Here is a 16,768-nt window from a genome sequence, read left to right as displayed (position 1 = left end):
AGAACCTATTAACCCCATTTTCGAACCAATTCATCCCCTGAATAGAACCTATTAACCCCATTTTCGAACCAATTCATCCCCTGAATAGAACCTATTAACCCCATTTTCGAACCAATTCATCCCCTGAATAGAACCTATTAACCCCATTTTCGAACCAATTCATCCCCTGAATAGAACCTATTAACCCCATTTTCGAACCAATTCATCCCCTGAATAGAACCTATTAACCCCATTTTCGAACCAATTCATCCCCTGAATAGAACCTATTAACCCCATTTTCGAACCAATTCATCCCCTGAATAGAACCTATTAACCCCATTTTTGAACCAATTTACCACAGGATAGAACCTATTAACCCCATTTTCGAACCAATTCATCCCCTGAATAGAACCTATTAACCCCATTTTCGAACCAATTCATCCCCTGAATAGAACCTATTAACCCCATTTTCGAACCAATTCATCCCCTGAATAGAACCTATTAACCCCATTTTCGAACCAATTCATCCCCTGAATAGAACCTATTAACCCCATTTTTGAACCAATTTACCACAGGATAGAACCTATTAACCCCATTTTCGAACCAATTCATCCCCTGAATAGAACCTATTAACCCCATTTTCGAACCAATTCATCCCCTGAATAGAACCTATTAACCCCATTTTCGAACCAATTCATCCCCTGAATAGAACCTATTAACCCCATTTTCGAACCAATTCATCCCCTGAATAGAACCTATTAACCCCATTTTCGAACCAATTCATCCCCTGAATAGAACCTATTAACCCCATTTTCGAACCAATTCATCCCCTGAATAGAACCTATTAACCCCATTTTCGAACCAATTCATCCCCTGAATAGAACTGAGGCTATATCCCCCAGGGGATCGTCTATAGTGAGGCTATACTAGACGATAGTGAGGCTATATCCCCCAGGGGTAGTCTATAGTGAAGCTATACTAGATGATAGTGAGGCTATAACCCCCAGGGGTAGTCTATAGTGAGGCTATACTAGATGATAGTGAGGCTATATCCTTCAGGGGTAGTCTATAGTGAGGCTATATACCCCAGGGGGTAGTCTATAGTGAGGCTATATCCCCCAGGGGGCAGTCTATAGTGAAGCTATACTAGATGATAGTGAGGCTATATCCCCCAGGAGGTAGTCTATAGTGAAGCTATACTAGATGATAGTGAGGCTATATCCCCCAGGGGGTAGTCTAGAGTGAGGCTATACCCCCCAGGGGGTAGTCTATAGTGAGGCTATACTAGATGATAGTGAGGCTATATCCCCCAGGGGGTAGTCTATAGTGAGGCTATACTAGATGATAGTGAGGCTATATCCCCCAGGGGGTAGTCTATAGTGAGGCTATACTAGATGATAGTGAGGCTATATCCCCCATGGGATAGTCTATAGTGAGGCTATATCCCCCAGGGGTAGTCTATAGTGAGGCTATACTAGATGATAGTGAGGCTATATCCCCCAGGGGGTAGTCTAGAGTGAGGCTATATCCCCCAGGGGGTAGTCTATAGTGAGGCTATACTAGATGATAGTGAGGCTATATCCCCCAGAGGGTAGTCTATAGTGAGGCTATACTAGATGATAGTGAGGCTATATCCCCCATGGGATAGTCTATAGTGAGGCTATATCCCCCAGGGGTAGTCTATAGTGAGGCTATACTAGATGATAGTGAGGCTATATCCCCAGGGGGTAGTCTAGAGTGAGGCTATATCCCCCAGGGGGTAGTCTATAGTGAGGCTATACTAGATGATAGTGAGGCTATATCCCCCAGAGGGTAGTCTATAGTGAGGCTATACTAGATGATAGTGAGGCTATATCCCCCAGAGGGTAGTCTACAGTGAGGCTATACTAGATGATAGTGAGGCTATATCCCCCATGGGATAGTCTATAGTGAGGCTATATCCCCCAGGGGTAGTCTATAGTGAGGCTATATTTCCGGGGGTGGTCTATAGTGAGGCTATATTCCCGGGGGTAGTCTATAGTGAGGCTATATCCCCCAGGGGTAGTCTATAGTGAGGCTATATCCCCCAGGGGTAGTCTATAGTGAGGCTATATCCCCCAGGGGTAGTCTATAGTGAGGCTATATTCCCCAGGGGTAGTCTATAGTGAGGGTATACAAGGACAAAATGAAGCACCTTGTACCTCGTGCACTGTGGGGGTGGGATCACTAGGTGAGGCTGTGTGAGACTCCTGACCTACACACACCTACCCACACCCACCCACCCACCCACACCCACACACCCTACCCACACCCACACACACCCACCCACCCACACCCACCCAAACCCACCCACCCTACCCACACCCACCCACACACCTACCCACACACCTACCCACCTACACCCAAACCCACCCACACACCTACCCACACCCACACACACCTACCCACACCCACCACACCCACCCACACCCACCCTACCTACACCCACACCCACACCCACCCAAACCCACCCACACACCTACCCACCTACACTCACACCCTTCCACCCTACCCACACCCACCTAAACACCCTCGTCCAACCTACTCCACCTGGTCAGCCTAAGCTCAAGCTCTGGGACAAGCGTAGAAGACGTAAGCTTAAAACAGGACACGTAAAGAATAAATAAATAAAAATCTGCATCTCTGATATTCAAAAGAAAAAATAATCTAGAATTTTTTTTCTCTTTTTTTACAAAAAAAAAGATTTTTAAGAACTCCTTTCCTTAACTCACTCTAGACAGACGAAGGTCCCATTCCCTTCCTTTCCCTCCACTCCACTCCGTCTTCCCTCCACTCCCTCCCCACTACCACGCCCCCTCCATCACGAGGTGGTGGTGGTGGGGGGTGTGTGTTAGGTGAAGAAGGAAGGGAAGGAGGGAAGGAGGATGAGGTCAGGTCAGGTCAGGTCACTCAAAAAGGGAGGAAGGAAGGAAGGATGAGGAGGAGACCAGGTCAAGTCACTCACCAGGGTCGGTCAGGTCAATGGCGGCGATCTCCTCGTCCACGTCCTGGTGTGGGGCGTGGGGCGTCTCCTTCACCTCCCGGCGTGACTTCATCCCGCGGTAACCGGCTTGGATCTTGGTGGCCGCCCGCTGCACCTCAGGGTCGTTCAGGTCAATATCTGCCGATCAGAGAGAGAGAGAGAGGGTGGTCAGGTCATGCGAGGTCAATAGCTGAAAGGCATGGGCGAGGGGGTTAAAAAGTAAGAGGTATTTTTTAAGTTCGCGTGGTCGTAATGTGCAATGATGTGCAAATGGGAGATTGGAATCATGATGTTTGGGGTGGGTCATTTCAGGTCAGTGTAGTTAGGGGTGAAAGGTGACCTGGTCAATATATATATTATATCATTTATCATAGTTTGTCGCTGTCTCCCGCGTTAGCGAGGTAGCGCAAGGAAACACACGAAAGAATGGCCCAACCCACCCACATGTATATACATACACGTCCACACACGCACATATACATACCTATACATTTCAACGTATACATATACATACATACACAGACATATACATATATATACACATGTACATAATTCATACTTGTTGCCTTTTTTCATTCCCGTCGCCACCCCGCCACACATTAAATGGCAACCCCCTGCCCCCGCATGCGCGCGAGGTAGAGCTAGGAAAAGACAACAAAGGCCACATTCGTTCACACTCAGTCTCTAGCTGTCATGTATAATGCACCGAAACCACAGCTCTCTTTCCACATCCAGGCCCCACAAAACTTTCCATGGTTTACCCCAGACGCTTACATGCCCTGGTTCAATCCATTGGCAGCACGTCGACCCCGGTATACCACATCGTTCCAATTCACTCTATTCCTTGCACGCCTTTCACCCTCCTGCATGTTCAGGCACAGATCGCTCAAAATCTTTTTCCCTCCATCCTTCTACCTCCAGTTTGGTCTCCCATTTCTCCTCGTTCCCTCCACCTGTGACACATATATCCTCTTTGTCAATCTTTCCTCACTCATTCTCTCCATATGATCAAACCATTTCAATACACCCTCTTCTGCTCTCTCAACCACACTCTTTTTAGTACCACACATCTCTCTTACCCTTTCTTTACTTGCTCGATCAAACCACCTCACACCACATATTGTCCTCAAACATCTCATTTCCAACACATCCACCCTCCTCCAAACAACCCTATATTTTTCATTATTTATTTTGCTTTGTCTCTGTCTCCCGCGTTAGCGAGGTAGCGCAAGGAAACAGACGAAAGAATGGCCCAACCCACACACATACACATGTATATACATACACGTCCACATACGCAAGTATACATACCTATACATCTCAATGTACACATACATATACACACACAGACATATACATATATACACATGTACATAATTCATACTGTCTGCCTTTATTTATTCCCATCGCCACCTCGCCACACATGGAATAACAACACCCTCCCCCCTCATGTGTGCGAGGTAGCGCTAGGAAAGGACAACAAAGGCCCCATTCGTTCACACTCAGTCGTCTAGCTGCCATGTAATAATGCACCGAAACCACAGCTCCCTTTCCACATCCAGGCCCCACAGAATATACATATAATCTCTTCCCTCCCTCCACTAAAGACCGAAGATAACTCTTCTTCTGTCGGGGAAAGTCAAGATAACTTTACACAGGTTCGTGATCCAAGATAACTTTTTTTTCTCTCTCTCCCTTCTTCTTCAATGAGCCAGATGTGAAAGTTTAAACCATTTCCTCAAAGGCTGTGTAGACGAAGGGTTGGCTAAACTTATCCCTTACTGGTCAATTCTTGTCAAAGTTGACAGCTTCTCTCCTGTCTGGCGGCTGGTTGACAGCTTCTTTCCTGTCTGGCAGCTGGTTGACAGCTTCTAACTTGTTTGGTTGGTTGACAGCTTCTATCCTCTCCAAGGACGGTTAGAGAAGGGAAGGTCGTAGATATATTACGTTGCGAGTGTTGGGTTGGAGAGACACAGCGCTTCGAGTCTTTCTTATCCTCGCACATAAATCATTCCTGCCACATAAACACAATAAATATCTATATATATTTCTCTCGTATCTAAACTGTTTATATTATGAAATGTAGCGATGTATGTACCCGCTCCAGCGAGGTAACGGTAGCAAATGGGCCTCATTCGCTCACACCCATTCTCTATCTGTCGTATGCAATGCACCGAAACCATGACCACCCCCAGATCTCTCCGTGGTTTTCTCCTGGCTGCTTCATACGCCCAGGTTCAGTCCATTGATGGGACGTCGAGCCCTGTATGCCACTTCGTTCTAATTCACTTTATCCCGTGCATGCTTTTCACGCTCCTGCATGTTCAGGCTCCGATCATCCATTTCCAGTTTAAGCCTTCTCCTTGTCCCTCCCAGTTCTGTCACATGCATCCTCTTTGTCAACCTCTCCTCAATCATTCTCTCAGTAGTCCATATATATATATATATATATATATATATATATATATATATATATATATATATATATATATATATATATATACATAATTCCTATCCTATGGACTTATACTATACATAAGTCATTGCAAGTTACAAACAATAGATAATATTGTCCAAGTTTGAAGAATGTAAAATTTTGACTGAAGTTCGTTTGCAAGACAATGAAATCATTCATAATGTTTCATACTTTCTCCGTAATTCTACGTTCAGGGTCACAGTATATGTGTACTCGGTGATGATAACTCCTGGGACAGTAAATGTGACACCATATGTACTAGTGTGGCAGTATATGTATTCATGTACCAGAATATGTACTCATGTGATAGCATATGTACTCAGGACAGAAAATGTACTTTGTGTGACATCTTATGTACTCATGTGATAGCATATACACTTATGTACAATAATATGTACTCATGGGGGAGTATATGCATTCATGTGACAGCATATGTACTCAAATGACTCTATTTTTACCCATGCTACAAAATATGTGTTCATGAGGCACTACATATGTGTGCATGTGGCAGGATATGTAACCTCAGGGCAGTTCACGAGCTTACGTAACGGTATATGTATTCATGTGATGGTATATACATTCACGGGGTAGAATATGTATTCATAGTTGTATACATTCATGTGCCAAAACACATGTTCATGGGATAGTATGCGCACGCATGAGATGGTATATGTACTGATGTGACTAAATAGATACTTACGAGACGGTATATATATATATATATATATATATATATATATATATATATATATATATATATATATATATATATATATATATTCATGTGACGAGTATATATACAGGCCTACCGTAGGCCTACATCATACACATCATAAAACGTATGTAGCAAAAACCAATGATGATTCTCAGGGGAGGGGAAGGAAAAAAAAATATTCACACGTATTTATCTTTGATATCATACGAAACCATCCAATGGAAAACGTAATATGAATATTCATGTGAGAGACTCAAAAAAAATACCTCGTGTATTATTACAGCCAAAGTCTGGAGGAGAGAGAGGGAGAGAGAGAGAGAGAGAGAGAGAGAGAGAGAGAGAGAGAGAGAGAGAGAGAGAGAGAGAGAGAGAGAGATCATAACACACCAGGACCCCCTTCAAGATACAGTTCTCTTTAATGAACGCCAAAGCCATTCAGAAAACGGGAGAAGAGGGGCCACAGGAAGAGGGAAAGATAATTCCAAAGTAATTTTTGGTCCCTAAATGATCAGGACTTTGGTAAAGGGGGGGTAAGAGGGGCAGCTGGCTGGAGAGGGTGAAAGTTTGTGGAATGTTATGATACGAGACAGTGTGGAGGGGAAACGGACGTACAAAAAATAATTCAAGTCATTCTCAGTCGACGTTAACAAAGTTGGTTTAAAGTTATATAGATAAACAAACCACACAGACCCCCCCCCCCCAAAAAAAAAACCCAGACAACACAAACCTTTCTCCAAAAAATACCATACAGACCCCTACAAAAAAGAAAAAAGAAACAGACCACATAAACCACCCCCTAAAAAAGGTCCAAGCTGGGTGGTTCTGGCCTTAACTTGAAAACGATGTAGTCCTGTAGTCTCCATAAAAGCAGTAGCAGGACAGGGTACCATGGGAGAGCCTTTCCCTCTCCCTTTCCTCCACAGCCCCCCAGGCAACACGCTGCACGGGTAACGGAGGCGAAATATATATATATATATATATATATATATATATATATATATATATATATATATATATATATATATATATATATATATATATATATATATATATATATATATATATATATATATTCCTTTGAGTACAAGGGGAAAATGAAACACGAAAAGTTCCCAGGTGCACTTTCGTGTAATAATCACATCATCCCCTGATGATGTGATTATTACACGCAAGTGCACTTGGGAACTTTTAAGTGTTTCATTTTCCCCGTGTACTCATACGAATATCTTGATACACAAGCCTTGAAGGACTAACACATTTGAAGGGTGTTTTTCTCAGGGAAATTAGAATATTAAAGTGATTGTGAATACGTCATGGATCTCGTCAACAGAAACATGAATCCTGGACTTTCCGATATAATGGCCAATGATGATAATAATAATGACAAAAAATTCTGAGCTCCAGCCTCGTGAATTTTGGAGTCTGTATCACCCTAATGTGGAAGGTTTTATACACACGACCATTCATCTCGTTCCCTTCAAGCTGGCTGGATGAAGTAATGTTGATAAGTTAGGCAAGGTGAGTGGAGGAGAAGGTTAGCATAATGTACCACTACGTTATAATGAATGCTTTATCCTCATTCAGCTGCAATCTTGACCGAATTTATCGATTTCTTCTCTGATTGCCACGTTCTGACAGCTTATTATCCATGCGTGGGGTAATCTCACTGGTAAAAAAAAAGATATATGTCGTGCACTCCAGTTTATCTCGACGACTTCTTCAATTTCACTTCACTTCCTCTCGTTCGTAGTGATGGGGTGGGGTGCGACAGCAAGGGAGTTTCTACATATATATATATATATATATATATATATATATCGACATTGTTGACTTCTTGAAGTAACTTAAAACACTCTTTATGAACTTTTTCCGCTTCTTTTTGAGAGATCACTTTCAGTTATAGCAATTCACATAGTCTCTTACTGAAGGAAGGTGTATGAATTTTGTTGCACTTCGCTGCACTGCTTACAATTTTCAGAATACCCTTACTTAATGTGTGTGTGTGTGTGTGTGTGTGTGTGTGTGTGTGTGTGTGTGTGTGTGGAGGGGGGGAAGGGGTTGGTGGGGGTAGAGCTATACCGCATATTCGAGGTTGGGTCTGACTAGACTTCAATATAGCAGCAATACTACATCCTTGAGTGGGTATATAAACTTGCTGTTAATACATATATACATACTAACTGCCTATCTTGCTTTCTTGGCACTTTCACTACGAGGCTGGGATGACTCAAAGTTGTTGGGAGACAGCGACACACCCTATCTATATCCCCTCACACTAGGGGTGTCCTTTATCTTGTGGCCCATCACTTCACAATCGAAGTTTCGGTTTAGGTTTCCTCACTTGTAACACCTGAGATTTATTGACATGAAATGGCATTGACCATTTTCTCGACCGGTGAGCGATTTCATCAAGACGTTTCTTGTAATCTTAAGCTTATCTTCTTCATTTAATGTGGCACTGCTGACCATTGCGCCATCTGCAAATTTAGACACTTAAGCTACTTTAGCCCTACCTCAATACCGTTCATGGAAGTGATGAAAAGTATAGGCCCAAAGACGGATCCCTGGGGGACCCCACTGGTTACGGGTGACCACACTGATGATCCACTATACATTTCGACACTGCCTCCCATCACGTACCCAGGCTTCTGTCCTCCAGTATCCTATGGAACCAGTAGTTCCCCCAAGGGCCCAGGACTTACGTACTTGGGAGGTGGTTTACTCTGTCGACTGCTTTTTCTAACCTCCAGAACTATGAAATCTATTACTTCAACCTCCAGACCTATAAAATCAATGACCTCAGCCTCCAGACCTATAAAATCTATGACCTTAACCTCCAGATCTATAAAATCTATGACCTCAACCTCCAGAACTATAAAATCTATAACCTCAACCTCCAGAACTATAAAATCTATGACCTCAACCTCCAGATCTATAAAATCTATGACCTCAACCTCCAGATCTATAAAATCTATGACCTCAATCTCCAGAACTATAAAATCTATTACCTAAACCTCCGGAACTATAAAATCCATGACCTCAACCTCCAGAACTATAAAATCAATGACAACCTCCAGAACTATAAAATCTATGACCTCAACCTCCGGAGCTATAAAATCTATGACCTCGTCATGGGGGAGTTACCTAATAATTCACACCAGAACTCAAGGTTTGCCAGGCATGATCTCTGGTTTCGAAATCCATGTTATGTATAAATGATCAGGCTGTCATGTTCCAAGCAGGGTACGACTAGATCTCCATTCTAATCGGATCTGGTAGTCTACGTATACATAACTGATGCTCTCGAGCATTCTAATCGGATCTGGTAGTCTACGTACACATAACTGATGCTCTCGAGCATTCTAATCGGATCTGGTAGTCTACGTACACATAACTGATGCTCTCGCCGCTCTGATGTAGGGAAAGTCAGTGATTCCCTGACATTTCACGACGACTTTTCCCTTTTTGAAAGTATAGGTGTGGGGTAACGTACGTCTGTTTGCCAGTCTTCACTCCTGCGGGACGAAATGGATCATGGATAGATCTGACTGAAGGTATAATAAGTTAGCGGGTTTGGGAAGTTTAACGTCTGACGTTTTAAATATATCGTAGATTGAAGCGATCAAGAGATGGACGTATTTTTTTTTTTTTAACGTCTGACGTTTTAAATATATCGTAGATTGAAGCGATCAAGAGCTGGACGTATTTTTTTTTTTTTTAACGTCTGACGTTTTAAATATATCGTAGATTGAAGCGATCAAGAGATGGACGTATTTTTTTTTTTTTTAACGTCTGACGTTTTAAATATATCGTAGATTGAAGCGATCAAGAGCTGGACGTATTTTTTTTTTTTTTAACGTCTGACGTTTTAAATATATCGTAGACTGAAGCGATCAAGAGCTGGACGTATTTTTTTTTTTTTTTAACGTCTGACGTTTTAAATATATCGTAGATTGAAGCGATCAAGAGCTGGACGTATTTTTTTTTTTAACGTCTGACGTTTTAAATATATCCTAGATTGAAGCGATCAAGAGCTGGACGTATTTTTTTTTTAACGTCTGACGTTTTAAATATATCGTAGATTGAAGCGATCAAGAGCAGGACGTTTTTATTATCATTATTAGTCTTCTTCAACTTGTCTATGTAAGTAATTTATCTGTGACGGTAAATTCTGGTATTATGATGCGTACAATATTCATCACAGTCTCTAAATTCGCGTTACTGCTTCTATATGAAGAAGACACTGAATATTTTTTTCCCAGGGTTGTTACTGCTTCTAAATTAAGAAGACACTGAATATTTTTTTCCCAGGGTTGTTACTGCTTCTATATTAAGAAGACACTGAATTTTTTTTCTTCCAGGGTTGTTACTTAGCTTACATCATTCACTGTGGTTTTTTCCCCCCCTACATCTTCGTTTACTACGGGTCCTACCCCCACTCCTTTTATGTGTCTCTTGTTAGTGATGCATCGATAAAAATCTTGTTAAGATCTTTTAGCGCCGTTTTGATAACTGTTTCTTTCCCTACACGTCGAAGCTTTGGAACCCTCTACCTTCTCGTGTCTCTCCCAGTAGCTATGACCTGGTACATTCAATAACACAGTTGTGTTCACTTTTCCTCTTGTCTTCTTTTTCCTTTTTTTTCTCATTAACATATTTACATTTCAATTAATGCCCGACCACGATGTAGACTTTTGTAAAAGAGAGAGAAAAAAAGAAGCTTGCAATGCTAAGAGAGAGAGAGAGAGAGAGAGAGAGAGAGAGAGAGAGAGAGAGAGAGAGAGAGAGAGAGAGAGGAGAGAGAGAGAGAGAGAGAGAGAGGTTCACAAAACTCAGTCAGGAGAGCTATGGCGGAATGTGAACTCCGCGAATGACGGTGGACAAAGGAGTGAAAAGACAGCATAAGAGATGAACGGTACAGCAGAGAGGATGTGAATGTACGTACAACTAAGAATGCTTGCATATCCCCGACGAGCAGCATGATTACAGTCAGCATATAACCCTGTGCAAGTACGCTAGAAAAAGTACTTGTGGACGTACGTTACGAATGGAAGTCTCGTGGAACAACAAGAGAAGGCAAGCATTGTATTGTCAACGGGAGGCTGATGGGCGCGGATGGTGTGTGTGTGTGTGGGTGTGTGTGTGTGTGTGTGTGTGTGTGTGTGTGTGGTGGGGGGGGCGACCAAAGACTCGCTGTGGGTTGTTGCGGGCGGGTTCTCTGGCGTTCGACGTGAAGTCAACACTGCTGACGCAGGAGGAGGAGGAGGAGGAGGAGGAGGGGATTAATGTGGTGAGGGAGGGAGAGGAGAAGGAGGAGTAGGAGAAGGAGGAGGAGAAGGGAGAAAGAATAGGGAACTTTGAAGATCAGTCCTTTACAAGATCCTATCGCTAAATGACTTCGACAGGCAGCCACTGTTATCTTGTTCACCAACTTGAGTCGTCCCTCCAGCCTCGCTAAGGTCCTGGGTTATAACCCAGCTACCTGGCACTCACCCAAGACCAGCAGAAGGCGGGAGTGTTGAGTCTGACAAAGGAGGTGTAGCGTTGTGGTTTCTTCCAACAAATGGTTACAATTTCGACTGTATGGGGAGACACGCACTTCGATGTCCATGTAAGGGAGTGCACTTCGATGTCCACGGTAGGTGGTGCACTTCGATGTCCATGGTAGGTGGTGCACTTCGATGTCCATGGTAGGTGGTGCACTTCGATGTCCATGGTAGGTGGTGCACTTCGATGTCCATGGTAGGTGGTGCACTTCGATGTCCATGGTAGGTGGTGCACTTCGATGTCCATGGTAGGTGGTGTACTTCGATGTCCATGGTAGGTGGTGTACTTCGATGTCCATGGTAGGTGGTGCACTTCGATGTCCATGGTAGGTGGTGCACTTCGATGTCCATGGTAGGTGGTGCACTTCGATGTCCATGGTAGGTGGTGCACTTCGATGTCCATGGTAGGTGGTGCACTTCGATGTCCATGGTAGGTGGTGTACTTCGATGTCCATGGTAGGTGGTGTACTTCGATGTCCATGGTAGGTGGTGCACTTCGATGTCCATGGTAGGTGGTGCACTTCGATGTCCATGGTAGGTGGTGCACTTCGATGTCCATGGTAGGTGGTGCACTTCGATGTCCATGGTAGGTGGTGCACTTCGATGTCCATGGTAGGTGGTGCACTTCGATGTTCGTGGCAGAAACCTTGAGGACAGTAGTAGAACTGGTAAGGTCTTCGGCTCCTCCAGGAGTAATGTTTTTGTCCAACATGGATGGCATGAGGTCACGCTTCCCAGTTGATGGATGAGGACCTACAACCTTCACGGACAAGATCTCTTCAATTCCAGGTGGATGAGGCCTCAGCCATACGTGGATGAAGTCTCACTCCTCGGTGGATGGAATCTCAAGAGTTGTTGGATGATGATGAACGGGTGAAGTCTATTCTAGTGTTGGATCTCGATGGGTGAAGCACTATTTACGGATGGATGATGGCGTGCAAGGTGTTTGCCACAGATGGATGAGGCCTTCAGCCTTTGATGGATGAGGACTTAAAAGAAATCTCTTAACTGGCTTCATTATCGGGAGCGAAAGCGATCACGTCACGCGACGTGGTAATTAAAAACCCGATCTCTTCGTGCCGAAATGGCCCAGGGAGAGGACACGAGGGGACGGGGAAAGGTTGGAGGGGGTCACGGAAGGGACAGAAAGTTGACGGTAGGAGACAGACTGAGACAGCGAGTGACTGTAGGAGACAGCTGGGTGAGGGCAAAACCTATCCAAGTGCACCAACGTAGACGGAAGACATGACCAGCCACTACTTAGAATACAAGTAACAATACTTATGACCCATGGCTTCCTCTATAAGTATCAGTCGAGCCTTGTTACTTACATCACACTCCCTAAAGTGGTGTAAGTATAGTTCCACTGACACTTGGCCCTTCAGTCTGCTTTCATAACGACATCCACATCGAATCCACATCTCACAATGTTGACAACCCTCCACACTCCAGCACCTCTCGCCTTCGCTGTAACTCCCCGACCTGGCCAGCCACGCAAGCAGGCAGGTAGGTAGGTAGGCAGGTAGGTAGACAGGTAGATAGGTAGGTAGGCAGGTAGGTAGGTAGACAGGAAGGTAGGTAGATAGGTAGACAGGTAGGTAGATAGATAGGTAGGTATCGAACAGCTTGTCGACACCTGATCACAGTGAGACATCATCAGGGACGCTGCTTCTTCAAGTACCGTCAGGTGTGGAGCTGTGGTGTGAGGTACACACCAGAGCCAGGAACGGACGGTAAGAGACAGGAGGAGGAGGAGGAGACAGGAGGAAATTACAGGTAACAATAAGAGACAGGAGGAAATCATAGGTAACAATAAGAGACAAATTTTGTTACAGTAAGTGACGGCAGGGGACGACAAGAGACGGTAAGTGACAGGTGACGACAAGAAGAGACAGTAGGAGACATCAGGTGACGGTAAGTGACAACAAAAGGCGGGTAAGTGACAGGTGACGATAAGAAGAGACAGTAGGAGACAGCAGGCGGGAAGTGACAGGGAAAGTGAGTGACAGTAAGTGACAGTAGGGGTCAGAAGATGACAATGTCAGAAGGTGACAGTGGGAGACAGTAAGACACATCAGGTGACAGCAGGAAGTAAAAGTAGGTGACTGGAGAAGACGGTAAGTGACAGAAGGAGACATTAAGTGACAGTAAGTGAAAGTAGGTGACACGTGAAGACAGTAGGAGACAGTAGCTAATATCAATTGACAGTAGAAGACATCTGGTGACTTACAAGTAAGACAGTAGGTGACTGTAGAAGACATTATGTGACAGTAGAAAACGGTAGGAGACAGTAGGTGACAGAGGAGGACAGTAACTGAGAGTAGAAGACGGCACGAGACAAAAGGTGACAGCAGAAGAAAACAGGTGACGTAATGAGACAGGAGGTGACAGCTGAAGACAGGAAGAGACACCCGGAGACAGTGAAAGATATTAGGTGACAGTAGGAGACAATACGAGACGGTTGGAGACACCGGGTGACGGCAGAAGACAGTCAGCGACAGAGGGAGACAGTAACTGACAGTAGGAGGCAGCGGGTAGACGACCACAGGTGCAACAGCAGGAGACAGTAAGTGACGGTAGGAGACAGGTAAAAGTACTGACCCATAGTTGACGGTAGATGACTTTAAGAACCTATCAGTCAACAACCGTCCAAAAGTTAAGCATTTTCTTGACCTCAACAAAAATGACAGAAATCGTACATGTAAGCATATATATATATATATATATATATATATATATATATATATATATATATATATATATATATATATATATATATACGTGTGTAGGTGTACATAAGTGTGAGTCGGTTTAAGTAAGTATGTATATAAGTATTCGACGTAACTTATAACAAGATTCTTCGTATAAAGATCTCACAAGAAAGTTCATGCAGTAGAGGCAAAAGTTTAGTGGCGAAAATATGAAAATGAACACGTCTTGTATTTTATGAAACACGGTTAGAAAAATAGGGGGGCAAAGGAGGAGGAAGGGAGGGGGAGGAGGAGGAGGAGGAGGAAGAAGAGGAGGAGGAGGAGGAGGAGGAGGAGGAGGAAGAAGAGGAGGAGGAGGAGGAGGAGGAGGAGATTGGGGGGAAACTCCTGATAAAATAAATGACTTGCTGATAAATGTAACAAAATAGCAGAGGAGAGTCTGTTTACTGGCGTACGAGAATAGCATTTAATAAAGGAATGAAGATGTAACTTGGCTATACCGTTTTGCATAATAATGTTTAGAGAGAAACTTCAACATGTGATCGTATGAGGGATATATATATATATATATATATATATATATATATATATATATATATATATATATATATATATATATATATATTAACGATTTGGATATGGTAATAACCGGCGAATTAAGTAAATATGCCATACTTGACGAAGATGAAAATTCAAAGAATTTGCAGGGGGGGACTTAACCAGATTATCAGAATGGGCGGGCACATAGAAAATGGAACTCAACATTAGATAAATGCACAACACTTAGTATGGGTGAAGACAGGAGCACTGAATACAAACTGGATAATATTACTATTGGTATGACAGAATGCGAAAGAGACTGAGGGGTACTGGTGAGCAAGGCTCTTAAACCGAGGCAAAAATGTAGTAGAATGTGTAATAAAACTTAATTGGATGTTTGCGTTCATGAATAAGGATGTCAGCAATAAAACTCCTAGAGTATTATTGCAACTTTATCTTGCGTTTGGTGAGACCACATTTGCATTATGCGGTATACAGTTTTGGGCTCCATATTATGCAGTTGATATAGATTATTTAGAGAGTACAAGGGCGAATGACAGTAATGATCCCTGGAATTAAATCCTCACTTATGGAGAAAGGTTAAAAAGACTGAATTTACACTCACTTAAAAGGAGGAGAAGGAGGGCTAGAGGGGATATGATTGGTATTCAAATAGGTGAAGGGCATTAATAAAGGTAATATGAATAAAGCTCTTAGAATGGCGCCTCCGGATAGGACAAGAAATAATGGATTCAAATGAAGAATAAAATAGATTCAGATCAGATGTGAGTAAATATTGGTTCGGGAGTAGGGTAGTAGATTTATGGACCCAGTTGCCAAGTGCAGTAGTGGAAGCTACGTGGGTCTTTACGTAGCTTTCAAGGAAGGTTGGATGATGTGTTTATGGGTTCAGGCAGCTGGTTGTAGGGTGGACAGACTCAAGACCTGCCTAGCATGGTGGGCCAACAGGCCTCTTGCAGCGTCCTCACTTCTCACGTTCTGATGATCTTTTACTAAGTACGGTTGCTGTATTGGGTAAAAGATAATTCTTGCTTTTCCTACAGCTCTGAAGAGGTTAGGATACAATCTTAGATAGATAGATAGATAGATAGATAGATAGATAGATAGATAGATAGATAGATAGAGAGAGAGAGAGAGAGAGAGAGAGAGAGAGAGAGATGAAGTTGTTAGGACTGGTGGGTCCGGCAACAGGCGCCGGGTATTGAGTAAAAAAGAGAAGGTTGGCGTAGAGAGAGAGAGAGAGAGAGAGAGAGAGAGAGAGAGAGAGAGAGAGAGAGAGAGAGAGAGAGAGAGGTGTGTGCAGGCAGGCAGGCAGCCCGCGCAGGCGCATCACCCACCTGCCCAGTACTGCGTCTTGTGAACCCGACACAACTTTCGAACCCCTGAACACCTTCCTCCTCCGAACACCCGAATCTTTCATCCAAACCTTCAAAGTTTCTGGAACGAACCAGATGAATCATCTCGCTTCAAACATGAGGAGACCTTTTGTGTCTGGAGTATAAAGATCAGCGGTGTTGTGTGAGTCCTGAAGTGAGGGAGGCACTGAAAACCCTTTAAGTCTGGAGTGAACCAAACCCGTCTGAACACACAGCTGAATCGCCTCGTTTCATCGGTTCACGCACAGGGCTTCATTCGAACTCGTGTGAACCGTCTCGCGTTCGAACTCGTGTGAACCATTACATGCGAGACTCATGATGCAGAGGATGGGTTTTGGTCTGTTTCGCCATCACGCTTTGGGTCGGTATTGCTAACGTGCAATGTCTGAGGGGGAAATAAAAG

At 43.6% G+C, this 16,768-nt stretch overlaps 1 protein-coding gene and 1 pseudogene across 1 annotated transcript in view; one reads left to right on the top strand and one right to left on the bottom strand.

Moving 5' to 3' along the window:
• Window positions 1-16,768, bottom strand: part of LOC139750862 (uncharacterized) — a 710,881-nt gene that overhangs the window by 124,870 nt on the left and 569,243 nt on the right. The window contains exon 2 of the mRNA XM_071665668.1: window positions 2,963-3,118. Coding sequence (XP_071521769.1) covers window positions 2,963-3,118 — 156 coding nt within the window. The remainder of the gene's footprint in view (window positions 1-2,962; window positions 3,119-16,768) is intronic.
• The window catches only part of LOC139750869 (organic cation transporter protein-like), a 249,495-nt pseudogene that overhangs the window by 203,584 nt on the left and 29,143 nt on the right, over window positions 1-16,768 (top strand).

This window comes from Panulirus ornatus, chromosome 1 (assembly GCF_036320965.1).
Source record: "Panulirus ornatus isolate Po-2019 chromosome 1, ASM3632096v1, whole genome shotgun sequence".
Classification (NCBI taxonomy): Eukaryota; Metazoa; Arthropoda; class Malacostraca; order Decapoda; family Palinuridae; genus Panulirus; species Panulirus ornatus.
Note: the sequence above shows the minus strand (reverse complement) of the source record. Positions and strands in the feature narration are given on the sequence as shown.